Below are 27,282 nucleotides of genomic sequence, written 5' to 3'. Positions count from 1 at the left end.
TGGATGGGTAAATTAAATCACGCTGACTACTCAACGCTCATTAGGTGGAATGACTCGTGCCTACTTGCTTGGTGTCTGCAAGGAGCCCATCATATTAGGTGTAACTCTCACATTGCACGACTATCAAGACTGGAATCAACTGAGTTGTCCGTGTGGGCTGCGAAAGTGATAACAACAGGGATGGATTGAGTGTAAGAGCATCTCCAATAGTATTGATTTTTTTTTTTTTTGGTGGTTTTTGAGATATCAATTAGGGGAGAGAAAGAGGAGGGGAGAAAAAAAAAAGCAGACGACGCGCCCGGCTGGGTGCTGAATGTGCACCCAACGTGCACAAGGGCAATAGCCTTCTGCCATCTTTCTCTCATTTGGGACCCACGAAAAACTAGTTATTTCAGCACAAAAAACCACCTCAAAAGCCATTGCCCACATCAACAAAAAACTATCTTTTTAAGTTTATTATATGACAAAAACCATCAAAAAAATCATTGTTGAGGAAGATCTAACTTTAACAGCAGTAGTTGCAGAGAGTTACGTTACACCATCTGAGCCCCATCAATGGATTCATTATTAAAAGGAAATATTAGGTGGAATCTTATGGTCCAATGCAACTGCTCCATTGAGAAAATTTTATTAGTCTGTAAAACTAATGTTTTGTTTTGTCGTCATCTTAGCCGTAATGTAAGATTGTAAATGATATGATTTGGACTTGACGGGATTGATTAGACACAGCACTTACGCGCTAATAAGGCTAGGAGTAAGCTAAGGAAATTATTGAGACTAGAAATTATGTGTGTTGAATAAAAGTTAGGCCATGCCCACTGCCCTCACAATACAATCACTGAATTCTAGGCAATGTGATTATAGTGAAGATCTTGGGCGACTTTTATTTTCTCCTACTCATTATTTGTTAGGCAATTCTACAATCATCACCCTTCATTAATTTCAGTAGTTGAAAAAATAACATATTCGAACAACCCAACCAAGTTGGGCATACTATTAGTTTAGCATAGATAGTAACCATAAAGATCTAAATTTAATTTCTAGTAAGAACGATGTATTAGCCTTCTTAATTTGAGTTGATCAACTATGAATAATCTAGGCTGATTTACATCCTTATAATTTTTTGTCAGTTAGAATCACAATGCAAAATTTACCTGTGCACACTTGGGTAGTGACTGCGGGTTTTCTTGTCACCCAAAAAAAACACATTCCAATAAGGTAAGATCAATCATTGTCCTTCCATCTTGAAGAGTAGGGAAATATGGAGAATAATAAGGCCATTAGCCCAAGCTCAAAAGAACTGGTTATATGGGTATTGGGCCTTGTGGGGAGAGGGGCTAGACAAACTGAATATTGCACAGGGATGAGGGTGGAAACAGTCACTCTGTTCTCTAGGGGCTTTGCAAAAGAACAATATGTTATGTTGTGAAAACGTTTTCAAGCTATAGTCTTCGCCGGCCAGATTTCAGAAAAAGATGGTGCAGTAATTGGTGAATACAAAATACATGCTGTAAAGGAGACATTACTATGTTGTATGGGTTCTTATGTCTTTAATGGAGCCTTCTTTTCTCTGTCAGAAATACGGGCAGGAGCATTGGAATGAGATTTAAACCGGCCTCTCCCCCCTTCTTCCTTCTCCTGCAAAATGCGTGAATGATTTCTGTCAGAGACTGCTTTTATAGGAACCCAAAGCTATCATAATAATCAAACAGAAATCCCCAGTATTTAAATGAACTTGATAACGTGAAAGTGAAAGCTGTTGTAGGGAGAATATGGGTACGGTACGGGTACCTTCTTCTTAACTATCTGAACCACATCCTCATCCTGAAGAATGTGACTGAGGCCACAATGCTGGGGGTAGTGTCTTGCACTAGTGCCCCATACCAACACATACTTCACATCCTTCACAAGGCTCCGATGGATATGGTTACAAAAATCTTCAACAGTACAGCCACCTCTATCCTGAAAGTGTTGAGCACAGACAATCAATGAGATGAATGAATAATATAAAAAGAAAATAATAAAGTTGCTTTGTAAACGTGCCATAGACAATAAATAAGGGGGAAAGAAAAAACAGAGATGTGACTGATAACATACAGTAGAAAGAACAACAGGATCAGTGAAATCAGGTTGCTGGCCTTGAGGTTTTGTATAGACTCTCACAAGACCCATTTCTTCCCACATTCTAGCAAGTAGTCTGTCCAAGTTTAGCTGTTCAACATAAAACAATCACACTGTTAATTTCTCAGAAGCAGGCACTCAAGCAGTTTGACACTAAAAACCCAGACCACACCATAAAATTTGAACCCAATGGTTGGGCACTTGGGCATTTATTAGTAATAGAAAGGGCTTGAAAATTTTGACAGAATAGCTAATGAATCAATTTGGTCTCTCACAGAACTGAAGCAATACAATGTGAGAGGGTTCGGGCTCCTAAAACCATTGAATTTTGCATCAGAGGGCAATTGGCCACAAAAGATGCATTTTTAACTACCACAGGGTAGAACAGTGAAATTGCAATTTCATTAATTCAACACAAAGAATTTTGATTAGTGCAAACTGTTCGTGCATATTACAGTCACCTGAAGTATCTTGAATTACTCATTTCACCTTAGCATCACTAAAGCTCGTAACATTGAATGCTCCAGCTAACATATAGCTTGGCAGTCAGAAAACTCAAACCTTGTAGATGATGTTCCTATTAAACTGGTGAGTGGTGAACATTAAATGGAAAATTTTGACAATGCATACCTTCAAGTTGCAGCTAATTACAATAGAGTTTGGTTGGCGGGATAATCTGTCCACATCATCAATACCAACAACATCAATCTTATTGTAGACATAAACGCACTTCATGTATTTACGGTTTCCCTCAATAACATCAATAAGCTCATCTACTGTGGCATCTTCACGAAATAAGACCTAAGAAAGACAACAAAGCAGAAGGTCGAAAGTAGGGGAAAAGGGCAATATAACATATGTTTACAACACCCCAAATTTAGTTCTAGGCTGCTAAGTCAAAATACCTCAGCATTGTGAATCTTGTATTCATGTAGAATTTGATAGCAGAGCTTCTCATCCACATGAGTTAATGGTAGTGTGCTGTTGAACGAAATTCCGCCTGTTTTTTTCTTTTTGAAGTATATCTGTCACCATCAGAAGTTAATATAAGACCCATTGTTACTTATCCCTGAGAAAGCATACACACACACAAATGCAATATCCAATGGTGCTGGGAGAAATGTACAACTTCCTACTGTGTGGAATGCAATGAACTCCTAAACAATAAGAGAACAAGTTGTCAGGGATTTTTTTCTTTTTAAGCTATGAAGTTCACAAAATTCCCAAACAGTGATGTCCATAGTATACTTTTAAATCTTGTAAGCAAGTTCCATCGCAAATAAAGGGAAAAAATCTAAAAATATCTGAACTCTGTAGTGCAGAAGTAGAAATCTTAGTAACTAGTAAGGTCCCTTCTATATAATAATAATAATAATAATTATATAAAAGCAAAATACTGTTAAAGAATAATGTGGTGAAAGGTCCAGTGCTGATAAGGTGGACCTATGAAGCATTATCTTGTGAACAAAAGAGAGTATGACAACAAAGGAAAAGATAAGACATGAAAATAGATATATTACAAGAAAGGATAAATCACAAGAGCCTATGTATTTATAGGGTATATAAGAGATACCAAACAAATCTAGAGAAAATAGGGTGTCACAACAGTGGAAATAAATTACCTGAGGTGGTCTCTTATTTAAACGAAGACCCACAGCTTCCAACTCCCTTGTTAAGATTTGCCGGTGCCCTTCACTCTAAGGTTTTCTTGGTTAGTGAAGATAGTAAATATAGCAGTAAAGCCATTAATTTAACAAAATGGTGATTAATACTTACTTTTGAAGCATCCAGAACCATCAACACTAGGTCAGATGATTTTGATACAGCAATGACCTATTACCAAAATCAATATTCACTCAGATTTCAATCATCACCATAGAGCCAAAACAATTTGAGCAAAGTTCTATCTGTTCCCTTTACCATCTTAAAGAAACATAAAAATGTTTACCTGTCTACCACGCCCCTTTCCTTCTGACGCACCTTCGATAATCCCAGGAAGATCAAGCAATTGGATTTTAGTATCGTTATAGTGGATAATACCTGGGATGCAGGTAAGTGTGGTAAACTCATATGATGCAGCCTCAGAATGTGTTCCTGTCAACATTGTCAGGAGTGTTGACTTTCCCACACTGTCAAAGGTAAAAAGTTAGTAATATAAAAACTACTAAAAATTGGTACTTGGAACTAAGGAAAATGTAGACTACAAGACCAAGAAAAGAATACATAAAGGCCAGGAGCTGTGGCAATGATGTGGAGCTAGCTGGCAAAGTTAAATTTCATATCAATATCCTTCAGCTATGTGAATACTTAAAAATTATGCTGAATGAAGTGCCCACAGCAAGATAACTAAATATTCTTTTCAGAACAAGCATGACACCAGTAAGCACCCAATAACAAAGCTGGATAGTCATTACATTCAAATATTACATGAGAGATTATAAGGGAATATCATTCTTAAATCTAGTTAAGCAAGAATGAGCGCCCGATCACATTTTTTCCCCTATTGACTTCTCCTCAAATACTGGCTTAAAGCATAAAAAAAGGGGGTACAAGAAAATCAAATGAAATGACAAAACCTGGGAAATCCTATTAATGCAACACGTCCATGACCAAATTTTGTGACTTCAAAACCCTCTCCAGCTCCACTAGAACCCTGTTCATCATTATGAACAATGATAACATGAAGAGATTAGCAAAATAAAATACAGAAAATATGAAAAACTGATTGTAACTGGTATGAAAACCACTACACTAACAAAAAAAAAAAAAAAAAAAAAAAAAAAAAAAAAAAAAAACATATAACTAAACTGATTCCAAGTATATATTATCCAAGTATATATTATCAAAGCATATTCTGATCAACTATGAAATTACTTAGATAAACACATACTTTTGGAGGCTCCAATAACTGTGTCCTTAGCTTTGCTATCTTTGCTTTCAGCTGACCCAGATGATATTCTGCACTCAAAGTACATATAATTTGCAAAATGTTAACCTAATGCAAAAATTGAAGTGGCACAGGACAATCTAGTCTCTAAATAACTAACCTGTGGCTTTATTCTTTTGGGTGCGAGCCATCTCAGCTTCAATTTCTTTAATCCTTTCTATGATACCCATTTTTCCTTAGTTTAACTGCCACAGGAAAAGAAAGCTAACTTCATGATCATGAAATACTGCTTCATAGTGAACAAGTATGATATCCCCAACTCACTTTTCATGTTATGTGCAATAAAAAGAAACCAACAATGGTAAGTAACTAATAAAATTCAACAGTTATGATAATCAGAGGCTATCTGAGCAATGAATCCGCTGTGCGAAATATGTGAGTTTGGCAGAAGAAAATTCTATTTGAAAATGCCAAGAGACCATAACTCACAATCCAAAAGACTTTCTGTCCACCTTATTAGTTATTACTAGAACATTAGGGTACTATTTGAGCGAAAATTCCAAGTCATAAGGATGAGGGACTTCCAGCCTTGCAAAAATGGAAAGAATAACAAGAGTAGAAACTAGAAAGTACCAAGCGATATTCTTGATCCAAACAGTTAAAGGGATGAAGCTAAGCATGCTGATACTAGTAATTAGTAAACTACAGAATATTTAAAAAAAAATAAATAGAATGACATGGCCAGGCCTACAGCCATCAGTAAAGTAAATGTTAGGCACTATAACTAAGATCTTAAGTCTAGTGTAAGACCGATTAGCATGTGAAAGATAATATTTTTAGCTAAAATGTATGGTACATTTTTAGCTAAAAATATACTGAGACAGTCTCATATAATAAGATCTACTCATTGAAGATAACTTATTCCACATCAATTGAACTCTGAAAAATCTCTAATATATTGAATCACTAAACTCTATTTTATTTTATTTTTGAAAAATGATGATCTTCATCGATTCTATAAATAGGAATGGAATTTAAGGCACAATGTTCCAGGTTTGAAGTAATTAACGCGACAATCAGTAAATACGAGCTGGGAGAGATGAATTTAGGCAGCAGACAGCAACAAGAAGTAATCAAATTCAGGTAGCAGGCAGAAAAATAAAGATTAGGAATCCAGAGACATCGAGGATAATTTAGGAAGCATACAAGCATCAGCTGCAAAAGCTATTGAAAGACAACTTTATCTACGGGCGAAACATATATACACACAGGTATTTACAGCGAGGGAGAAAGAGGCAATGAACGCCGGTAACCTTATGCTGCTCCAAGCCGAGAATGGTGAGAGGAGAGGATAGTGTGAGAGAGTCAGTCAGTTCGCCGTGCCGGAGGTTCGAGAAGAACAGTCGTATTGTGGAACAACAAAGAGAGTGCTAGAGAGGCTGCGGAAGGGCATGAAAGAAAGAATTCCTGAATCTAAACATTTATTTATTTTATACATATTGCCCTCTTCTTTTGACAATTATACAAATTCCACAATTATATGTTTAATGATTTTTTTCTCTTTTCAAATTCTCGTTATTGTAATTTTTTTTTTTTTAAATACTACTGACTCAAAAATCGATTGGACTAAAAAGGGATGGGCAGAGTGAAACTTTCATGGTGGAGGGAGAAACCAACCAGACAATTCGCAATTTTGTTTTGTTCAACTTTTAAATTTCCTAATTAATTTGTTTGAGTGATTAATCTATTAAATTAATCCCAAATACATAAATAAATAAATAAAATAATATAATGTGTTAATCCATCTTTCCTAAAATGCTGAATCCCTAATTTTAAAGACTTCCCACATTCCAATCCGATAGAGTATGTAGAAAGATATATAACTCAATAACTTAGTAGACAGAGTCAAATGTCAATACACACAAACAATCTGCTCAGTGCCTACTTTAAACATAATCCCCACATTATCACTGTCAAAGTTCGAACATTAATGTCTTCTCTCAAATACTACTTACTGAACAATTGAGCTAAGCTCATCCAGACAACCATCAAATTGGTGGACTTGTTATTGAACTATATTTTTCTTACTCATCAAGTCGTTAAAAATTACGGAGTATTATATTATAGCAAATTTAGTCACATAATATTATGCATTTAAAAAAAATTAATTAATTACTCCGTATATAAGACCATTTCAAATGAGGCACTAATATTTTTTCAATGAAGCATTACTCATCACTTGCAACAACGGGGGGCTGATTTTGATGTAACTCACTCTTTCTAAAACTTGACTGAACTAGTGGTTTTTTTTCCGGTGAACGCTCTATGTTTTCCAATAATAATACTCCGTAATACGGAGTAATAACGACTGAAAAAGCAAAGGATAATTTCACCACTAATTGATCACCAGAATAAGTAATCTACAATTAACATGATAACAGAAGCTTGTATATACAAGAGTATAGTTCGAGTAGCTTGTATGCCTATTAAGCTTATTCCTAGTTTAAATCAACGAAATATTCACAAAGCTATAAGTATCCCACTCTCCCTTCATCTGCACTTCTACCTCCAGAACCAAGACCAGCAAACTTGCTTTGGTTGAGACTTGGCGAAATGTGCCCTTGCATTTCTGCAAGCTCTCGCACTCGTAATAGAATTGAGGTGGGGATCAGAATTGCTGCTTGTTTCCTAGAATTTTGTATCTGCATCATCCATCACAAACAGGGTGTAAATAGAAGGTAAACCACGATATTAAATTCACAATGCAGAAACAAGTAATACAAATTCGGAAGGACTATCATTATCATAATCAGTGAGCTCTCACCCCTTTTTCAGCAGGCAACTGTACATTGCTAGCTTTCAGTAAGTTTCTCCACTTGTCCTGCAATGGAATTACATGTTTCAGTGTGACAATGAAAGCAAAGGCCCAATCAACTACACTTTTTCCCACTGATCTCTAAAAGCCCAAAGTGGTCTGATGTACACAATTTTTAAGCCTACCTTAAGGTCAACAGAAGTTCGATAGGGACAATTTGCAAAAGCAAGCCGTTTAATCTCGGACCATCTACCAACCCCATACCTAGATACACCTTCAACTAATTTGATAACCTCGTTGAGAGTCCAAGGTCGATGATGTTTTCTCCTCATTCCACCCTTTGGTGTGGGCATGGCCATCATACTATCATCTGAATGATCCTCGTACAAATCCATATTTTCATGCTCCATATTACTCCCCACTTCTATTATTTTACTTTCAGGGAAGTGCTTACCTTCCTCAGTAGAAGTAATAAGCTATAAGATAAGATAAAGAAAGTTCACTATTAATGGTGTTGCATCTTCATCACTTATAAAATAAAACAAATTCAAAATGAATGAGAAAAAAATCAACATGTAATACAAACTAATTATTGCATATCAGTAAATCAGAAATAACATGTAAACATTAAAGAAGCTAATTCTCCAAAATGAAACTCATGATGTATTTCAGTATAGTTTATGCCACTAAATGCTTCATTAGTAATCTTTGAATATACAAAATTACATCAGAATGCAGAGAGATAATGCCATGCAAGGAATAGGCTGCCAGAATGCAACTAAAACAGAAGGGTTATATTTAGCAAGCATTGACACAGGCATTTAAAGTTTAGATTCTGATAAAAGCAGAAGAAGAGGAATGCTGCTTGTACTCCCTTTACTCCCATCCCGTCACTTCATGTGGGACTAGAGCACAGGGAGTACAAAGAACTTATGCCACAGCAGAAATGTTCAATCATAGAAACCACTATGTCCCAGCTATTGCTAAATTCAAAGGACACTGAAAAAGAAGCAGATATTCTATGAAATGTTGCATATTGAAGAGTGACAGTAAAAAAATGCAAAAACAACTTACTGGTTGTTGAATCCATCCAGGAGACAAACTTGTTTTCAAGACTTCATCTGTTTGATCAATTTGGGTGTCACCAACATTCTTCACCAGTTCGGCTGCCATGTCTGTGCCATTGGGCTGGAGTTTCTAAAAATAAAAACTTAAAGCACATTAGAGAATAAATCTACGAGGTCAACAACCTATCTTCATGAGATCACAAATAAAATTGACCCACACATGAAAAACACTTGAAAAGACTCTTGTTAGCTTACCAAAAGATTCATAAAATTTTCCCTTGGACGTCCCCTCCGAATCCGAGAAACACATGGAATTTGAACTCCAGAACCTCCAAGTGAATCTTGCCGCATAATAAAAGGTTTCCCATCCGGCCGGGCTTTCATAATAGATATCACATGATTACTTGGATGTGTTGATTTGTAACCACAAATTTTCTCTGAAGACATTGACTTTCCACTAGATTCCCTGGATTCCACTTCTGAAAGTTCTTCAATATATCGTTTCGTAGGTTTACGAACCCTTTTAGCTGCAGTTTGTTCCATGTTATGGCCCTCACTAACAATACAACCTTCCAATGTTGAGTTGGGTATATTCCCTTCAGTAATATTAGCTGGACTCTCTACTTTGTCATCATGGCCAGATGAACTTCCTGAGTTAATATTTGGCAATGCAACTATGGGATCTTTTGAAATCGAACCATTCACACTTGCAATGTTTTCTTTAACTTTCTTCACCACTCTGCTGTCCTCAATAACAAAACTAGTACAAGAAAAATCACATGAATTTGACAACCCCATGGAAATCCTCCTCTTAAGCCATTGCTTGTCCTTAACTGAAGTATCTCTTCCAAAGGTTGCTTTAAAAGTTTCATGAAGTTCTTTTACTGTTAAATTCTCCAAACATATTTCCCCCTTCAACTTAGAAAAATCAGGCTTCCAGCTAGCCCCAGCTTTGGAAGCCAATAAATTATTCTCACTAAATGCATCTGAGGGGGCTGAACATCCCTCAGCACTCCCAGATTTGTCAACAGTGCTATATTCTGAAGTCAATGGAGGGACAGTTGCCTGCAAATCAATTCTAAATTGGAATCTCTATTACAGGAAAGAAGAAACTTAAATAGTCACCACAGCACTGGTGTTACAATATTGAAATCACACTTTTCTAGATAGAAGACTAGTTGTCATACATAATGCATTCTCATTCAGTACAAACAAAGATAAATAAATAAATCATAGTAGAAAATAAACATTCAAAAAACACCAAGCCATATACCTTTCCTTGAGCATTTACATTGTCTGTATCAGGCAACAACTTGTGCGATACATTGAAGGTTACGACATCAGCTTCATGTATTTCAGAAAATGGTTGTCCTGGGCCCCAAGACAAAGGTTTTCAAATCAGAGACAAGCATTTAGACTACAATAAGATTGAACGAAAAAAAAAAAAAAATCAAAAAAATCTGCACTACGCCAGATAAGGGATAGTACCCAAAACTAGACTGATAGTTACTGAAAGTGAATGGTTTTGTAACTTTTCAGTTCACATTGAATAAATTGGCAGAGTTAAATAAAGTTTTGAGGAAATAAGTTTTGCTAACACAGTGCATAAATGTCGTAAAAGAATTTCAATGCAATGAAATAAGCCAAACAAAATGAAAAATCGAAGGCACTTTGACCTTGTGGGTTTTCAAACTGAGTTTTTCCCAAATGATATGCTTCAATTTTGTTGCACTCTACAGTTTGCTCAGCATCTATGACCTGACCAACTTCACATTTGTCATCTTCAAGCAAGTCTTCAACTGCCATCACTTCATCATCAGTTGCAGGCACTAGTCGGCCATCCCCGTCAACCTACAGATTTCATAAAGCATAACTATGCTTCAATAAACCCTCACGAGTCAAGGCCCCCATCAAACTACTCCCTTGCTTCAGGTTGGATGCAATGCATGGCATGATTATCACAATTTACTGTAAAGGCTAGCATTTTGAGTTAGCTGAAAGAGTGAAAGGTATATCCTAAAAGTGGAGTAGCTCAGTATAATTTTTATCCTTCCCAAAGTTTCAAATTCACACCAAGGAAATGGTGTCTTGTCCTTGACCAAACAATCACTTTACACAGTTATGCCTCAAAAACTCTAGACTCATGAATATGCATCATTCTCCTCACATAGCTACACTTACTGATCGAGCAACAAAGAAAAATTGCTATGTTTAACATTTAGGATCAAAAAATGAGATTAATGAATCTCTTTGAGCTGAATGCATACCCGCACGAGCTTGTAGACAATGGGATCAGCAGTTTCCTCCGGCAAACAACTCGAGACACTGTTAATTGCCTCAACCACACTATCCTCAACTTTAGCTTCACCATCTGTCTCCACTCCAATAACTGATTCCATCGGAAATCCAGCATATACAACTGAAATGCAATAAATTTAAAAAACGAAAAAAAAATAAAATAAAATAAAAAAATCCGAAGCTCCAATTCGCACATGCAACACAAATTTCAATCACCGCATGCAACACAAATTCCAATTAGCGGACAACTACTCAAATAATCTTCGAAATAAAGCAAAATTAACAATGAAAACATTAAAATTATATGAAATTAAACTGACCTCTGAGCTGCAATCACAATTCAGAAATGAACATTGCCTATCCCGGGGGTGTAAGGTATCTTGAAAACTGCGCTTCGAAGAATTGATTCACGGAAACAATAGATGAATAATTTTCTTTGTTTTCTAATTTTTTTAGATTTAGTAACGGAGAAATTGAGAGGGAAATTTTTTATCCGACGGATTTTCCTCGCGTTAGCGTTTTCAAAAGGGGAATTTGCTTTTCCACTACGCTGGGCCTACCGTCACTGTTCCGGAATCGAAAGCTGTTATGAATTTGGACGCGAGATAGCGCGTAGAATCCGTCGCGGTGAGTCGGTGACCTAGCAGAGGAGTATACCACGGCAGCATGACAGCAGGCTACGTAGCTCACTAGTTGCTCACACATTATAAGAATTGACAGAATTACCCATTTAGTATTAGAAATAACACATTGGGCTTAATTCTAAAAATGTATTAATAATAATTGAACACCCTTAATTAATCTAAATGCGCACTTTTTAAAATTTATTTGCCTTATTTCATCCGTAGTATCTCCCTTTCAATCTCCAAAAAAGCGTGTGCGGTCAAATCGAAGTATCTCAACTAAAAGTCTAAACTGATAATTAAATTTGTGCGGTGAAACCAAATCAAAATCATCTCAACTAAAAGTCTAAATTTATAATTAGATTACACATAATGACTGTATACTCAACAAAGGGAGTCACAAAAACGATTAACTTAGCACAAATTGGAAATCTAATGTATCCAAAAAGTTACTTCTCAATACAACTACAAATTTATAGATAGTTATAGGCAAGTACAAATTAACACCTCAACCATAGCAATTCCTTAAATTTGCAATATAAAAATCTTTAGAACTCAAAATTTTACTGCGTAATTGATATGCTAACTGAATTTGCACATATGTATTTATACACAATATGTTGACCCATCATCTTATATGTACAATTAACCAATTAAAAGTGGGAAAATATAAAGCCTATTCTGCTGGTAATCTCTGATAGAACATGGCTGGCAAAGTGTGATTCCCCAGTAACAATACAACAACAGCATTGCAAAATCCCACTTCTGCTTTTGGTGAAATTGAAGATGAAACCTCCATCTCTGTTCTTGCAATGATCCTTTTGGTTCATTTCAGTTGGAGCATTGCTTCATACTGTTGCAGACACACAGGCAAGCCACTAACCAATTCTTCTTTGTTTTAGTGACAAGGAAAATCTTCAACCATGTAATCCTAGTTTGTCCATAACTGGACAGTTAAAATCAAAATAGTCATTGAGAATCAAACTTGTAATACACCAACCACTAAACAATTCTTCTAGCAATGGATGTAGGAAAAATATGTAAACCCCAATGAAACAGAAAGAATTCAAGGGGCCAACCAATCTCCAGCAATTTGATATCAGCATTGAGTCAAAACCTTATCATCTCAATTGTCATAATGAGGTATCATTCTAGTACAACCAATGCTAGCTTCACAAACATGTTTAATGGCCAAAAAATTGAGTAAAAAGGAATGACAGACTCACAGAAGTAGACAATAGAACACAATCTCAAGTTTCAAGCGCATACTCGATCAATGAATGTAGGAAACCTATGTAAACCCCGAAGAAATCGAAACAATTCAAGGGGCCAACCGATCTCCACAAATATGATATTAGCATTGAGTCAAAACCTTATCATCCCACTCTGTCGGAATGCGGCATTCTAGTAAAACCAATGCTTCATAAACGTGTTCAGTGAACTAAAATTGAGCAGATAGTAGAAAGCAATCTCAAGTTTTAATACATTCAGAATGTAGGAAACCTATGAAAACCCCAAAGAAATGGAAACAATTCAAGGGGCCAACCGATCTCCATTGCTTAATATCAGCACTGGTATGAAAGCTCTTAGTCCCAGTGGTGGGGAAGAGCAATAAATGCCAATGCTAGATCTTCGAAGAATACCATAAAATCATCAAATTTAGCAGATTAATGTAAAAATTTATCAACAAAGTATTCATCAGACTCCACCATCTACACCAGTACAACAACCAATCTTCATTCTGCTCGTTTTGAAGCTCAACCCGACAACGCAGCATATAAATATAAATATAGTATAAACACACAGAGATCCATCTCTCTAAGCTACCAACCTTGCCATTTTTTGCTCATCTTAAGGAGCCATCTAAACGAGAGTGGAAGAAATGGGAGCAGAATGAGAAGCTGTGTATGCAAGAGGCCATTGAGAGATTCTTATAGGTGAACGAGGGTTGAATGGGCCGCTAGGGTTTAGACCCGTGACCCGTCGGTCTAAACTTTATCAAAAGTGGGACAATTCCGATCAAAAATTGATCAAATTGTTTACTTATTCAACTCTGGTATGTTGACTTTCTTGGAATAGATGACTTAGTTATGAACAATCTAATTTTTTGAAGCTCAACCAATGTAATTGTATTTATAAATAAATTGAAATAGAGTTCGGTGGAACATCGTCCCAGTACATAACTGTAGCATAATTTAAAGCTAAAGTAATTAAAGTATGTGCTAATAAATTATGTAGTCTATGAATAAAATTGATTGAGCAAAAGCTTAAAGTAGACATATAATTCCTGCAACTATCGATAGCATATCCAACATATGATTTGGACGGGGTATCCGGTGCGCATATGTAGCGTTGTAGCGTCTCGCAATCAGTATGTAGCCATTCTGTAGTCTATGAACAATCTAATTAGTTTAACTCTTTGTCATTTTTACTGACTAAGATTATAAGACAAATTTATCTAATTATAGATTTTCCGCATTATCTATAAAATGTTACTACAAGTGAGGACCACATCACCAAATTTAGTAAGTTATTAACTTAGAGTTAATGTTATCTAATGTCTTTTGAGTTTGGTAATTTCATAACGTTTAGTCTTAATCTTTCAAATCGAACATATGTGTCCGATTTTTGAATTTCAACCCCGTAGTCCTTTCGTTAACATATGTCGTATGCGCCGTGAAAAGTAAGAGCAAAACAGTCTGTTTATTTCAAGCCCAGCCAAAACAACTAATTTCCTCAACAATTAGCCTTAATCTCCAAATCGTACATAATGCTAAGGCTTAATGGATTAGTCAATGTCAATTGGATCATCATTCATATTCTTGAACTTTGATTTAAATATGTTACAATATCTTATGGGTGAGTTTGTTTGGAGATTATGGCTAATTGTTGAGGAAAATGAGTTGTTTTGGTTGGGTTTGAAACAAAAAAAAAAAAAAAAAAAAAAAGACTATTTTGCTCTGACTTTTCACGGCGTAGGCGACATATGTTAACGGAAGGACTACGACAGATCGAAATTCGAAACTCGAAAGATCACAAGTAATCGATTTGAAAGTTTAAAACTAAACGTGACGAAATAACCAAACTTGGAGGACCTTAGATAATATTAACTCTATTAACTTAATAATCACAAGATCACTGTTTGACTCCCGACGGAGTGACTTATTAGTCATCCTGATTTGAGTTAGTGACCAATCTAAATTATTTTGCTATTCTGTACTGATTAAGGTCACAAAAAGATATTTATTCTGTCTGTATCATCAAATAATGACTACAAATATTCCTCGTAACGCAAAAGGGAAAAAAAAAAAAAAAAAACATTGCCAAAAGTAGTATGGAGCAATATCCAAAAGTCTAGAGGTTTTAAATGATATTTCTTAAACCTGAGGGGTCGGTGATTGCTGACCAAATACCGCTCCGAAATTTTAATGACTGAGCGAAAGGATAATAGCTTAAAGCTATGGCGGGCTCAGCATCATCATCTCTCTCCCTATTTTCTCATCTGCATTGCTCCATGTACAGGAACTGTAACAAGAATCCCACTTTCGTGCTCTCAGGTGGGGAAGCTCGGAAGCTTTCTTCTCTGACTTGCTTTGCTTCCAAGAAGAAACTGGGTTTCATGGACCAAATTCTTGACTACATTGAAGGTACTGTATAATACTTCGTTGTTCCTTTTATGAATTTTCAATTTCTGCATTAGTGTTCTCAACTAGGGTTGCATTCTCAAGCAAGAAGCAGTGGTGAACTAACGTGAATTGACTGCTAAAAGCAACAAATAAATAAATAAACCAAAAAGATTTTGGTTTAGTTGAACAGCCTCATTTCGAAGAGTTATATAGTCGTTCTTCCATTGGGGGTGATGGGCAGAGAATTTTAGCTCCCCGGGGGATTCAATGGCGTTTGAATTGGATAAAGTTTGAAGCTTGGCGATGCTGATGTTTAGATTGACAATTTGAAATTCTGTCCTGTTCATTTTAGGGGGTCCAAAGTTAAGGAAATGGTATGGGGCACCTGACCCCTTCACCAAAGATGAATCTTTGCGGGTGGAAGATGAGGCTTCAGGTAGCTTTAATGGATGATTTTGTACGTTTATATACCCCCCCCCCCCCCCCCCCCCCCCAAAAAAAAAAAAAAATAAAAAAAAATATGATGTTATAATGAAGCCTATTTGTTGATCAAGAAGCAGATGGAGATCAAGTTCGGGATGCAGTTTTAGTAACTGACGGGGATAATGAGATTGGTCAGGTTTGTACATGGAGTGGTCGTGGTTATTTCCCGAAATGCAATAATGAACTAAATCTTTCTTACACTAAATCCCGCTGAAATGATGGTACTGATGTAGCTGTTATGTGAGAGAATCAGTCTTTTGAAGCATGACTTTGACTTCTTGTTGTATAATTTCTACAGATGATTATATTGTCATTGATAGTCAAAAGAACTAGCGTAAAAGTGCTAGTGAAGGATAAGAAGGCTGCTTTGGAGGCCTTTGGCACTTATGTTGAGGTTAGGCATCGATGGATCTTTTGATGATAATGCACAATTTGTAAGAATGTTGTACATTGCATTGCAGTCTGTCTTATTATTATGGCAACTATAAATTTTATGGAGTTTCTATGAAGCCAATAGCCGGAGATGTCAAGAATAAGTCATTTTTAAAGAAAGCACTCAAAGGTGTTCGTGCGATCATATGCCCAAATGTATGGTTGTCTCTTATAATTTCTTTGAAGTTTCCCATTTATCATTTTTTAATCTGAATTTACTCTTTTTATCGTCTTCTAATAAGGATTGTTCTCAACTTCTCCCTACTCTCAGTGACCCTGAACATCTCTATTAACCTACTTGCTCTAAATGAAACTTGAAATATATACCCATTCATCTTCTTTGGGTCAAGTTAACAAAATCTTGTGTCTATACTTTTTTGTAGGAAGGTTTTATATCTAACGTTGATAGTTGGAAGGGTTTGCAACATGTGATCCTATTATCCCAGGTAGCCAGTGCCCTTCATGTATATGCAGGCACTTCCGGTTATGATTTATGTTTGATATTGTGTTTTGATAAGGTTGCAGCTATCTGTTTATAGAGGTTCTAGTGGTATCCAAGCAATGCTGAGTGGCAATGCAAGAAAACTGGCAGAGCAAGATGAAACGGTGGTTTTGGCCTCGGGAATCCCTTACACCATAATTAGAACTGGCTCATTGACAAACACTCCGGGTGGGCAGCAAGGTTTCAGCTTTGAAGAGGTAGTTAGTGCCAACATGCCTTTTATCGGCTTCATCATGTGAAAACTGAAAAGCCATATCTTCCCTTTGAAAATTATATTCCTAGTTTAAAGCTTCAGTTCGATGAGCAGTGTACCAAATCTAAAGTTGGTAAAGAAACACAACTAAATTGTCAAAACCCGGTGCTTAATATATCAATTGGTGTTCTGAGCAATTTGGTATGTTGATTTGCACAATTTATGGAGTTTACACATTGTTCGTAATGGTTTAATTGCCTCAACTATCTTCATCTCAGGGTAGCGCAGGACGAGGGAGTCTTAGCAAGGAAGATGCCGCCTTCATATGTGTAGAGGCTCTGAACACAGTACCACAAACAGGACTTATATTTGAGGTTAGCTACTTCACTGCATTTTGAGATCTCACTTGATATAAGTCCTGAAATAACCGTCTTATTCTCTGACAACATTGGAACCCGGAAATGACCTTTTCCTTTCAAGGTTTTACATAAAGGAAGATTTAGAAAAGATTTGTGACTAGTAACCTAGAAAATGCATATATTATATGATGCTAATTTTGATTTTCCCACCTCTACACACGAGTACTGTAGAAGTGTTATTTTGCCTAAGTCTTTACTCTTGGGTCTAAAAAACAAAGTCTGAGAATTGAAAACTATGCAAAGTTCTACAAGGAGTAATGGAAAGCCGGGGAAGAACTGTTTAGTATAGATTCTCGCGTGTTAGGTTCATTGCTTCTAGGTTTACATCTGCATGTTATGGTCAGTCTTAAATGGATTAGAATTCTATTAAGAAGGCAAGGAAACTTCTTCTTCTTCTTTGATACTTGTTGGTTTTATGACTTTTGGGCGGTCAACCGCTGGAGTCATAAATAATGTTCATAAAATCCTCTTCCGGAGTTGGTGGCCGGCAATCCAGAGATCTCTTTACACGCCATTACAGGTTCTAATCTCGGTCAAACCATGCAGGTGCTTTCATTGAGAGTATCAACATGGAAGGCAAAAAAAAAAAAAAAAAAAAAAAAAAAAAGAAGGCGATCCCAGATACCCCGCCTGTAACATATGCTTTCAATGTTAATGTTGGTTTGTTCCTTCAAGTTTTGTGTGTGTTGAGGTCATAGAGTTACTGAAATGTGATGTTATGCAACAGGTGGTTAATGGCAAGGAGAAGGTTTTGGATTGGAAGAAGTGTTTTGCAGACCTAATGGAGAAATCAGGGAACCAGCCTCTATGAGTGTACAAAGAATTGATGTGTCCTAGTATATTGTTGTATCATATTACAAATGCAATCACTGAACTTCATAGTGAATGTTATTGTCTCCTCCATCTAATAATAATACCAACATAGCTTATTCACTTATATACTTTTGATTTACGAGAAAGTATGCAGTCGCTATCTGAATATGCATTTTGGATGAAGCTTATTTTGTGAGTTGTGACCTCAAGAAAATCATTAGGCTCTTTTTTTATGGAGTGTCTGACCAATTATGATGGGTTGCACCAATTATATATCTGCTTGAATACCCCATTAGGGGTTACAGTTGGAAGACTCGAAAGTAATTAGTTTCTAAGTGATGTACATGGTTTTCTTAGGTGACGTGGTCAAATGTATTCGAGAGTATGAAAAGGGTTCAAAGTCCTCCCATTAGCAATTAATGCGCATTTTATAGGCGAGGCGGGTAAAACATGTCAAGATGCCGACATGTTAGACACATGTTGAATGTGGGTTAGACTATCATAGTTATTATGCAAGTATTTAAGATGGCTGAAAAATGGTGATGAGATGTGAAAGGATGTAACATGCCTAGTCGTTTCAGTCAGGTAAAACCTTTATGGTTGTTAGGAAGAAGAAAACTCAGTGTCCAGTTAGGCTAACAAGGTTTCCGGTCTAGTATGGTTCGGAGAGACGAGTGTGGCACAAGTATCGGAGTATATGAGAGAATTAATCGGGTGCACATCAAGATCGAGAACTCTGGTCAGACAATACAGCTAATAGTGGTCGAAAGTAACCGAGACTGGTATCATACAAATACGTCCGGTCGTACTAGTATATTCCGTATCAAGTTTTTTATTTTTAAATTTAAAAACAAAGAAATACACAATACAATAAAAATACAATAAAATACGGAGTATAAGAAATATCGTATAAAACTATTAAAAGGGATTATTACGCCAGGTTCAACCAACAGACCGGATCCGATTTAAACACTCCCGGAGCCTTGCACGAAGAAGGAAGCTCAAACCTCGGAAAATAGAGTATGCAACAAGGCTCGTAAAGCTCTGGATTTTTTTTCTGCGAGTGGGATAAATCCATGACTACGGAATCTCGTAAAGGTTAGTAAAGATGTTTAAGCTCAATCCTTGATCGTTTTGTTGATTAAATTTGCTTAACTGTGTGATATTATCTTAAAATCTATGCGTTGATTAATGATACCTGCCGCAATGCTGATAGCGAGTTTCGATTTCGTAATGTTTTGTTTTGGTAGTGATTGTTCATTTGAGAGCTACTGGTGATGCTCCTATCCTCAAACAGTCTAAATTCAAGGTTTGTGCTCTTGTCCTTGATTTGATCAGAAAGGTTCAGAGTGGTTCTTTCAATATCTCCAAATCCCTAGACGAACTTTCGTGCACATAGATGTGTTTACATAGTGATTTGTTGTTTTTTTTTTTTTTTTTTTGAATTTTTTTTTTAAAACGGTGAAGAGTGAAGACGCTTGGATTCAGTTTTTGTTTCTTCCGGAACACCAGAAGATTAATTACATTTGGGTCTTAAGTGTTATACTCTTATCATTTGTGTAACCTCTTGATACTTTTGAGTTGAGACCATTTAAATTGTTGCTACCAAGCTGTCAAAGGGGATCTGGATTCTGGGGTATGTGAACTGGAAGACAATACTTATGATTGCTTGTGCTTCATAGTCATATGTTAATGGCCAACAGAGGTGTTTTCAATAGTTCGTGTGAAAGTTAAAAATATTTGACTGCTGTCATGTTTGAGCCTAATCCTCACACTTCTTTCCGTTTGCATTTACTAAAATATGCTTAGCATGTGTAGTTTCTTTATAAGAGAAAGGAAAAAAATAAAAAGAGTAGAAGAGAGTAGGATATCTATTAAGTAATTAAGGTGATTTGAATGGAAAAGACGTCAAATCTCTTTCTTACTTTTTATTTTAGGTTCTGCAGATAATGCTCAGATCAAATTATCTCATGGTATTAGATATCAATAATGATATTTTTGTTTAACGCCTGAATTTCTTTTTATGCCCAGATTGGTGGGAATGACAAGTTCGCTAAAGTAATTGATTTTCTGTGCCGGCAACTGCACAGGGAGACGCTGGTACTTTCTTTTATTGTTGCCATTATAACTGTTTTGATAAATGTAAATCAAGTAATTGCCTAATATTGTCTCTCCAGTTTGTGTATGTCAACAGTGCCTTCTCACCAAATCCAGATGAGTTGATAAATGACCTATATAATGTAAGTTTAGTTGGTTATTGTTTATGCTTTTCAAACTCCTTGGCTTGATGTCTGCAAGACCCCCATCTGCCCACCTCTCCCCAGGAAAGTTAATGCTAGATAGAAGAAACGAACAAGTTTTATCCCTGGATACATTATGATGTGCATTTACTTGTATGTGAGCTCATCATTCAGCATGTATTGTGTAATTTAATTCTGTCTCATACATTGCAGAACTTTGGTTTTGATGGGAAGCTGGTGGTGAACTATGCATGCTCCATGGCATGGGGCTAAGTATGAGCAGTGGTTTGGCGCTCTGGGTCTGATATACAAGTAGATTAACGCCTGCCTTTGTACAGTCCCTCAATCCCATTTTATTTGTGAATGTGTATGACAAGTATATCGGTTCTCATTCAAACTGTCTGCTTAGTTAAGTCAATTCCTCTCATCTTACATTGCATAACTGCACATACTAATGGAATGATGAAAGCTGTTGATCATTGACAGTGTCATAGATTCATAGCTCTGTATTTGTGTTTGGAATTTCATAATTTGAAAGGTTTGCAAAGTTCCCTATTTCTCCTTCCCCCCTCATTTCGCCATTCGGCTTAAACTTTTGTATAAACCACCAATGTGAAGATGGAGAATTCACCAGCTTTCCCAAGTTAGTTTGATAATCTGACTTGTTCATTCCACTGCAGTTGTTGCTTTATTCTGGAAAGGCATTTTAGTTGTCAAATGTTGCTGAGCAGAGTGGCGAGGCGATGTTGGTTTCCATTGTTTTGGATGCTAAATAATTACTAAAAGGAAGGAGCTATAGGCATATGGCTATATTTGACAAATCTAGTTAGAAATGTAGTTGAAAGTTGAAAAATTATAAGTTAGAAGTTAAAAACTAAAGATCTGTTAATTAATTGATTATGTTAAGTATTTGGTAAAATTAACAGTTTGATAAGCTTATAAATGTAAATATTTAAAAGTGTTTGGTAAAATTAATTTTTTGATAAATTCATAAATGTAAAAAATTAAAAAGGATTTTAACTAAGAAAAATAAATGATGTCATTTATTTAAAATAATAATGATAAAATATGAAAAAAAATTAAGAAGTTAGTAATTTATTTTTGAAATATTATTTAAGTAATTTTAGCCTATTAGTAATTTAAAATAAGTCGCAATATTTACCCATGTGAGATAATTAAAAGTTTGAATATCTTTTACAGCTGGCCGCGCATAATTAAAAGTTAAAATGTTGGTTGTGTACAGATAAACTCAAATGACTCTATCTAAAGGCCACCCCCACAGTCTGCCAATGCCATAACTATTAACTACGAAATGAAAGAGGGAGTAACGAAAACCGAGGCCCTTCTTCACCCCGCCCTATTCCCACGTTATTACTCCGTATTAGTTAGAGGTGTAAACAAACTGAGCCAAGTTTAAATAATAATAAATAATAGATAGATTCAAATTCAAGCTGGAGCTCGATTATGTAACGAGTTGGCTCGAGTTCAACTTAAATTTAAAGTTAACCGAGCTCAAGCTAAATTTTAATCGAGCGATTTACGAACTGCTCGACACATTTGCACCCCTATTATTATTATTATTATTATTACATCCCTATTATTATTATTATTATTATTATTATTAAAACAGAGAACAGAAGAGAACAGAACAGAAAACAGGGTGGTGCTGCTACCGCCTCCTGCAACCCCCCAGTCCTGAAACCAAACTCTCCTCCCCACTAAACGATAAAATCCTTAGATTCTGCAGCATATCATTTACTCCTCTCTTTCTCTCTCTCTCTGTCTTTTGTTTGTTCTTTGCCTCTCCCCAGCTTTGAACTTTGAGCTCATACGTAGCACCCCTGGGATTCTCTTTAAAAAAAGAAATAAAAAATAAAAAATGAATAGTTGGTTGGGATTCTCTGTCGTTCAAGATGATGATGGTAATCAAGATTTTCCAGGAAATGAAGAAAAAGAAGAAGAAGAAACAACAGCTACAAACAACGTTGGGCAACAAGGAGACGTAGAAGGAGAAGGTGGGTGTTTAGCTAATCTCATGTCTTTCCCTTCTCATGGCTTTTTCGACCAAGGTGCCTCTCTCTTTTCACACTCCATTCATTTTTATTATATATCTTTGGTTTGGTGTTTATGTTCTGTACGTACTGTAGATTGGAGGAGGTACGAGAAAAACATGGTGGAGACTCCAAAGCTGGAAGATTTTCTTGGCAGCTGTTACACTCCTCCTCCTGAAATCCCCACCGGAGAACACCTCAGCTCATTCCCACCCACGGCCGCGCCGCCGCTTCCTTTCCACTACCCACACCCTTCCAACAACCCCGCCGCCATGTACCCTTTCCTGTTCGATAACGCCCCCTCCCCCTCCCCCTCGCCTGCTGCAACTTCTTCTACTTCCATTTCCGGCCTGAAATCTTGGCTCAGACAAACGCCGCCGCCGCCGCCGCCGCCGTTTCAACCTCTTTCCCTCGCCGTCACCCCTTCTACTTATTCTCACCCGGAACCCGCGGTTTCCGACGCCAAGAAGACACCACCCGCCGCCCCGCGAAAATCCATTGACACCTTCGGCCAAAGAACTTCCCAGTACCGTGGTGTTACCAGGTTACTTCATTCCCAAATTTCATCACTTTTTCTAATTTTCTTCATTTTTGCTGACGTGATGTTTTATTATATTGTTCCATTCAGACACAGGTGGACTGGGAGATACGAAGCTCATCTGTGGGACAACAGTTGCAGAAAGGAAGGACAAACCAGAAAAGGAAGACAAGTCTATCTAGGTTAAAAAAAAAAAACTTTATTCTTGTCTTGAAAACACACAAGGAACTTCGTTACGTATATAGTATATATGCTCTTTTATAAGAATAATGATAATCCCAGGGGGTTATGACACGGAGGAAAAAGCAGCAAAAGCTTATGATCTAGCTGCTCTCAAGTACTGGGGTCCAACTACTCATATCAACTTTCCTGTAAGTTCCTTTATAAGCTCCTTTATAAGCCCATCATATTTATAATTTATAATTTACCCCTGTTAATGCTTAATTATCTGATTAGTTTAAATATTCTTTGTTAAATCTTAGATAAGCATGTATGAGAAAGAGCTGGAGGAGATGAAAAACATGTCTAGGCAAGAGTATGTTGCACACTTACGAAGGTGAATATATATTCCTTCAATTTCCTTTTTTTTTTTTTTTTTATTACATGAAAAAGCACCAAACATGGTTAGGACAAAATGTCAGCTTATGATGTTTTGCATTGCTGTTTTTGTGTTAAACAGGAAAAGCAGTGGGTTCTCGAGGGGAGCCTCTGTGTACAGGGGAGTCACAAGGTTTGCCCATCCCGCTTTCATGATTGAATTCAATTGTATTATCATCTGCTTTAATGAAATGAACAGATACTACAATGTAATAGAGTCAGTAGCTTTCAAAAAAAAAAATTATCGTCTGCTTTAGCAATTATGGTCCTCAATAATTACATACCTTTTTTTTTTTTTTTTTTTTTTTGGTTGTGATGAATGCTTTTGAAAACCGGCTTACAGGCATCATCAGCACGGGAGGTGGCAAGCTCGAATAGGGAGAGTTGCTGGGAACAAGGACTTGTACCTTGGCACCTTTAGTAAGCTAGCTAGCTTTCTGTCCTTGAGTCCTCTTTCATTTTTTTACTGTCTACAACCCTTCTTCAGTCATTTTTCAGATATTATTGTCCTTTGTATATGTCTGTTGTTTACCTCATTTACAGCAAATCGACTTTATAACCCCTACCTACCATGCATTCGTTGAATTCGTTATCGACCACTCATCAGCCATGCCTCATTTAAGATATATGCTGACATTGACATATGGTTTTTCCAGACATTACAACCTAATTAAATATGGTCAGGCTGTTTCTTGACTTGGTAACCACAAAGTTACAAGTTTAGCGTTTTCTGGTCTAATACCAATCAATGTTTTTCAGTTATGTTGTTGAGATTCATTAAACTTGCCAATATCATAGTTTTTGTTCTTGTCCCTCTATGAATCTTCATAACACTGCCATGTGGTTAGGCACACAAGAAGAGGCTGCAGAGGCCTACGACATTGCAGCGATAAAGTTCAGAGGAACAAGTGCAGTGACCAATTTTGATATTACTAGGTACGATGTTAAGCGCATTTGCTCGAGCACAACCCTCATTGGTGGAGACCTTGCTAAGCGATCCTCGGGTCATGGAAATCCAGCTAATCCCCTCGACGAGTTTAGCTCTGGTGCATCCCCTTCTGCTGCTTCTTCTCAACCCATCCTAGCTGGCGAAAGCTCGGCTTCGGGGGGAGATATGGATTGTTCGCGGGGTTACTACGCGTTGCAAGGTCCTTCCCAGTACGAGGATGGCAACAATGAAGGTGATAATAATCCTAGTATTGTTCACCCAGCACCCATGTTTGCATTGTTGAATGAGTGAAGGATTGAAAGAAGGAACTTAGTTCAGTGACAGATGTATAGTTGTAGGTTTCTGTGTAAACTTAAGAAGAAGAAGAAACCATTTCCTAATGTTAAAGAAGGGAAAGTGAAAGAGAGAAGGTAGAGAAGAGTTCAAGAATGGGTTAAATTATGATAGAATCTTACAACCAAGTATTCTAAAGAGTGCCTCATTTGGAAAAGTTTACAGTTGTTAAGTTTATTGTCGTAATTTAGTAAGCAAAGAACTATAAAAAAAGATGAATCTTCAAAGAACTATAAAAAAGATAGTCAGAAAATTTTACAGGAAAATGCATTCTGAATAATATCATCTTATGATTTTAACCATCTAAATCGCTAGATAACTTGTACAGGGTTAAATTTAAAAGTTTATTGCTATCAAATTAACTGTTCGATCAATTTAATTAAACATCTAATTTGGTCACCCCTTCAATTTAATTGGAATAAACATGTAATTTGGTCACCCCTACATATGAGCGAGTAGACCCCAAAATTGACTTGTTACCCTATCGCCATAGGTTAGGTCCGAGGCTGGGTTGAAATGTGGGCCAATCTACAGTTGTTAGGCCTCGTATGTGGCCTAGTCATTGTCTTTAAATGTAAGCTAACCCAGATAAGGAGTGGTCCATATGTTATAGTCCAAGCAAAGCAACATAAAACGGGCCAAAAGCCTATTCCAAACCACAGGTAAATTTCTCAACCAAATTAACACACAAAAAGAGGTTACCTGCCCAAAAATGGATGGCTAAATTAGTAAAACATAAGTTTTGTATCTTAAAATCACGAATCTAATTCTTGCAAACAAGCTCATTTCTATCAGAATTATAACCTTAATCCATTGATTATGATTTCAATCCCAAATTAAGCAGTAAACTTATATTAGGATCTCATAGTTAAAAGAACACCAAACACTACTTGTGTGAAAACCATAATAATTAATTTATTGTACAGAGATCTTGGATTCCCTTGTGGGGAATAATGTAGTGTTTGACTTTATCCAGGGAGTTAGTTTGATAAAATATAGAAAAGGTAAGGTTAGCACTTGTGATCTACTGAAGTCTGCAGATGTATACAGTACTGTCTGATCATGAGTACAACATCTGTAGCATGGGGTATCTCTGATCCACGAGGAACAACTTTGCACGTCTTAGATTTTATTTCCTTTAATTATTCACATTCTCCAATCTCCAATCTCCAATCTGGCCTGCAAATCTCTATTTCAAATCATGCATGCATGTCGGTATACTATCAATTATTTTTACAAAAATAACATTCATTTCTGAATTGGGGAAACCATCTTCTTATTTATTGCCTTAATGGGTATGCAACTCAACTATAAAAGTTGTGATTCTACTTAAAAGGTAATGAATTCAATTATTCACAACATTCTGACAGTTGAATTTGTCTTAATGTGGTTTATGAGTTATTATACAAGAGTGAGGTTTACTTATTGCGCACTATTTGATTGTGACTGTGGAGTTTTCTCGCCACACAAAAGAACTATTAGATCGTGACATCTAAATAAGTTGGTGATTCTCAATTTTAATCTTTTGACATTTATAACACTTTCATTTATAGTTCTTAACTATTATTGTTTACACTATTAGTCATTTTTCTTTTTAGTGTTTTTGGTTTTCCGGTAAGTTTTTTTACCCAAACATCATATGAATTAATTTTTTTTGGTAAGTTTAGTTTTTAGGTAGTCTTTAGTTGGAAAACATTCTGAAAGGGTTAAACGTAGTTAAAAAAAAATCAAGTTTTAAGGACTAATAGTGGAAAAAATGATAATCTACGTTTGAGGAAATGATAATGTTAAAATAGTCATCATGATGATAACGTGATTAAATTCGTATTGGATTCTTATTGAAACTAGTGTGATTCAAATGATGATAAATTGTGCTAATTACAATTCGTTCTAATAACTTTTTGACCGTCTTATCAATTGTTCTTACTCTATTACAATATAGTATCTGTCAATATCTACTTTCTCAATCTACTGGAAGTACAAAAAGTTAATATCGCCCAAGCCCCCATTGATGCTCCACTTCATGACATTTGGTCACAAGATCATTGAGTATGAATTACTCTTTTAAACACATAGTAATAAATATATGTATAATTTGTAAAACAACTCCAATTACTTCAACTGTAAATTTAAAAAATAAATAAAAGAGAAGAACAAAAAAAGGAAAAATAATTTGGTGGAATTCACCGTTGATTGATTTTGATTGTCCGTATTGGACCAACCGTTGAATCCCCCGCCGTTGCCTTACATTGTTTTTGTCACTCTTTTGACGACTTCGCCTTTTCTCTTCTCTTC

The 27,282-nt window shown here is 36.3% G+C and overlaps 5 protein-coding genes and 1 long non-coding RNA gene across 13 annotated transcripts; 3 read left to right on the top strand and 3 right to left on the bottom strand.

Moving 5' to 3' along the window:
• Window positions 1-1,214: 1,214 nt before the first annotated feature.
• LOC109188222 (developmentally-regulated G-protein 2) lies at window positions 1,215-6,476 on the bottom strand. The gene is made up of 12 exons (XM_019338804.1): window positions 6,322-6,476; window positions 5,169-5,253; window positions 5,012-5,079; window positions 4,698-4,774; window positions 4,070-4,250; window positions 3,898-3,954; window positions 3,744-3,818; window positions 3,027-3,146; window positions 2,752-2,922; window positions 2,098-2,211; window positions 1,792-1,962; window positions 1,215-1,638 (listed from the first exon to the last, which is right to left on the bottom strand). The coding sequence occupies exons 2-12, from the start codon at window positions 5,236-5,238 to the stop codon at window positions 1,543-1,545; spliced, it is 1,200 nt and encodes a 399-aa protein (XP_019194349.1). The 5' UTR covers window positions 5,239-5,253; window positions 6,322-6,476; the 3' UTR covers window positions 1,215-1,542.
• A 901-nt stretch (window positions 6,477-7,377) lies between these two features.
• Window positions 7,378-11,766, bottom strand: LOC109188221. 3 transcript variants are annotated; one of them, XM_019338803.1, is made up of 9 exons: window positions 11,504-11,766; window positions 11,158-11,311; window positions 10,567-10,741; window positions 10,164-10,261; window positions 9,146-9,955; window positions 8,898-9,011; window positions 8,009-8,299; window positions 7,833-7,889; window positions 7,378-7,710 (listed from the first exon to the last, which is right to left on the bottom strand). In XM_019338803.1, exons 2-9 carry the CDS (start codon window positions 11,287-11,289, stop codon window positions 7,537-7,539), a joined length of 1,851 nt encoding a protein of 616 aa, XP_019194348.1. In that variant the 5' UTR covers window positions 11,290-11,311; window positions 11,504-11,766; the 3' UTR covers window positions 7,378-7,536. The 3 variants fall into 3 exon arrangements, with proteins under 3 accessions (XP_019194348.1, XP_019194346.1, XP_019194347.1); XM_019338801.1 differs by having other exon boundaries at window positions 8,898-9,020; window positions 11,504-11,765; XM_019338802.1 differs by having other exon boundaries at window positions 8,898-9,020; window positions 11,158-11,309; window positions 11,509-11,765.
• Window positions 11,767-15,209: 3,443 nt separating this feature from the next.
• On the top strand, window positions 15,210-18,405 carry LOC109187312. Of its 4 annotated transcripts, none has more exons than XM_019337493.1 (9): window positions 15,210-15,458; window positions 15,790-15,873; window positions 15,998-16,056; window positions 16,219-16,314; window positions 16,431-16,508; window positions 16,736-16,798; window positions 16,878-17,051; window positions 17,326-17,421; window positions 18,194-18,405. In XM_019337493.1, exons 1-9 carry the CDS (start codon window positions 15,272-15,274, stop codon window positions 18,275-18,277), a joined length of 921 nt encoding a protein of 306 aa, XP_019193038.1. In that variant the 5' UTR covers window positions 15,210-15,271; the 3' UTR covers window positions 18,278-18,405. The 4 variants fall into 4 exon arrangements, with proteins under 4 accessions (XP_019193038.1, XP_019193037.1, XP_019193036.1 ...); XM_019337492.1 differs by having other exon boundaries at window positions 15,995-16,056; XM_019337491.1 differs by having other exon boundaries at window positions 15,992-16,056.
• A 769-nt stretch (window positions 18,406-19,174) lies between these two features.
• LOC109187306 (ubiquitin-like protein ATG12) lies at window positions 19,175-21,074 on the top strand. Its single transcript, XM_019337485.1, has 5 exons — window positions 19,175-19,377; window positions 19,530-19,588; window positions 20,311-20,379; window positions 20,457-20,519; window positions 20,733-21,074. The coding sequence occupies exons 1-5, from the start codon at window positions 19,356-19,358 to the stop codon at window positions 20,790-20,792; spliced, it is 273 nt and encodes a 90-aa protein (XP_019193030.1). The 5' UTR covers window positions 19,175-19,355; the 3' UTR covers window positions 20,793-21,074.
• Window positions 21,075-22,127: 1,053 nt separating this feature from the next.
• Window positions 22,128-25,125, top strand: LOC109187315 (AP2-like ethylene-responsive transcription factor AIL1). Of its 3 annotated transcripts, none has more exons than XM_019337498.1 (8): window positions 22,128-22,588; window positions 22,667-23,114; window positions 23,199-23,290; window positions 23,391-23,479; window positions 23,591-23,664; window positions 23,788-23,838; window positions 24,049-24,125; window positions 24,554-25,125. In XM_019337498.1, the coding sequence occupies exons 1-8, from the start codon at window positions 22,399-22,401 to the stop codon at window positions 24,943-24,945; spliced, it is 1,413 nt and encodes a 470-aa protein (XP_019193043.1). In that variant the 5' UTR covers window positions 22,128-22,398; the 3' UTR covers window positions 24,946-25,125. The 3 variants fall into 3 exon arrangements, with proteins under 3 accessions (XP_019193043.1, XP_019193044.1, XP_019193041.1); XM_019337499.1 differs by having other exon boundaries at window positions 22,129-22,534; XM_019337496.1 differs by having other exon boundaries at window positions 22,129-22,598; window positions 22,677-23,114.
• A 755-nt stretch (window positions 25,126-25,880) lies between these two features.
• On the bottom strand, window positions 25,881-27,226 carry LOC109187989. The gene is made up of 2 exons (XR_002055341.1): window positions 27,175-27,226; window positions 25,881-26,166 (listed from the first exon to the last, which is right to left on the bottom strand). It is a non-coding gene; the product is annotated as an uncharacterized LOC109187989 (long non-coding RNA).
• Window positions 27,227-27,282: the final 56 nt, after the last annotated feature.

Source organism: Ipomoea nil, unplaced genomic scaffold (assembly GCF_001879475.1).
Source record: "Ipomoea nil cultivar Tokyo-kokei standard unplaced genomic scaffold, Asagao_1.1 scaffold1421, whole genome shotgun sequence".
NCBI lineage: Eukaryota > Viridiplantae > Streptophyta > Magnoliopsida > Solanales > Convolvulaceae > Ipomoea > Ipomoea nil.
The sequence above is the reverse complement of the archived record's forward strand: the minus strand, read 5'-3'. Positions and strand labels throughout refer to the sequence as shown.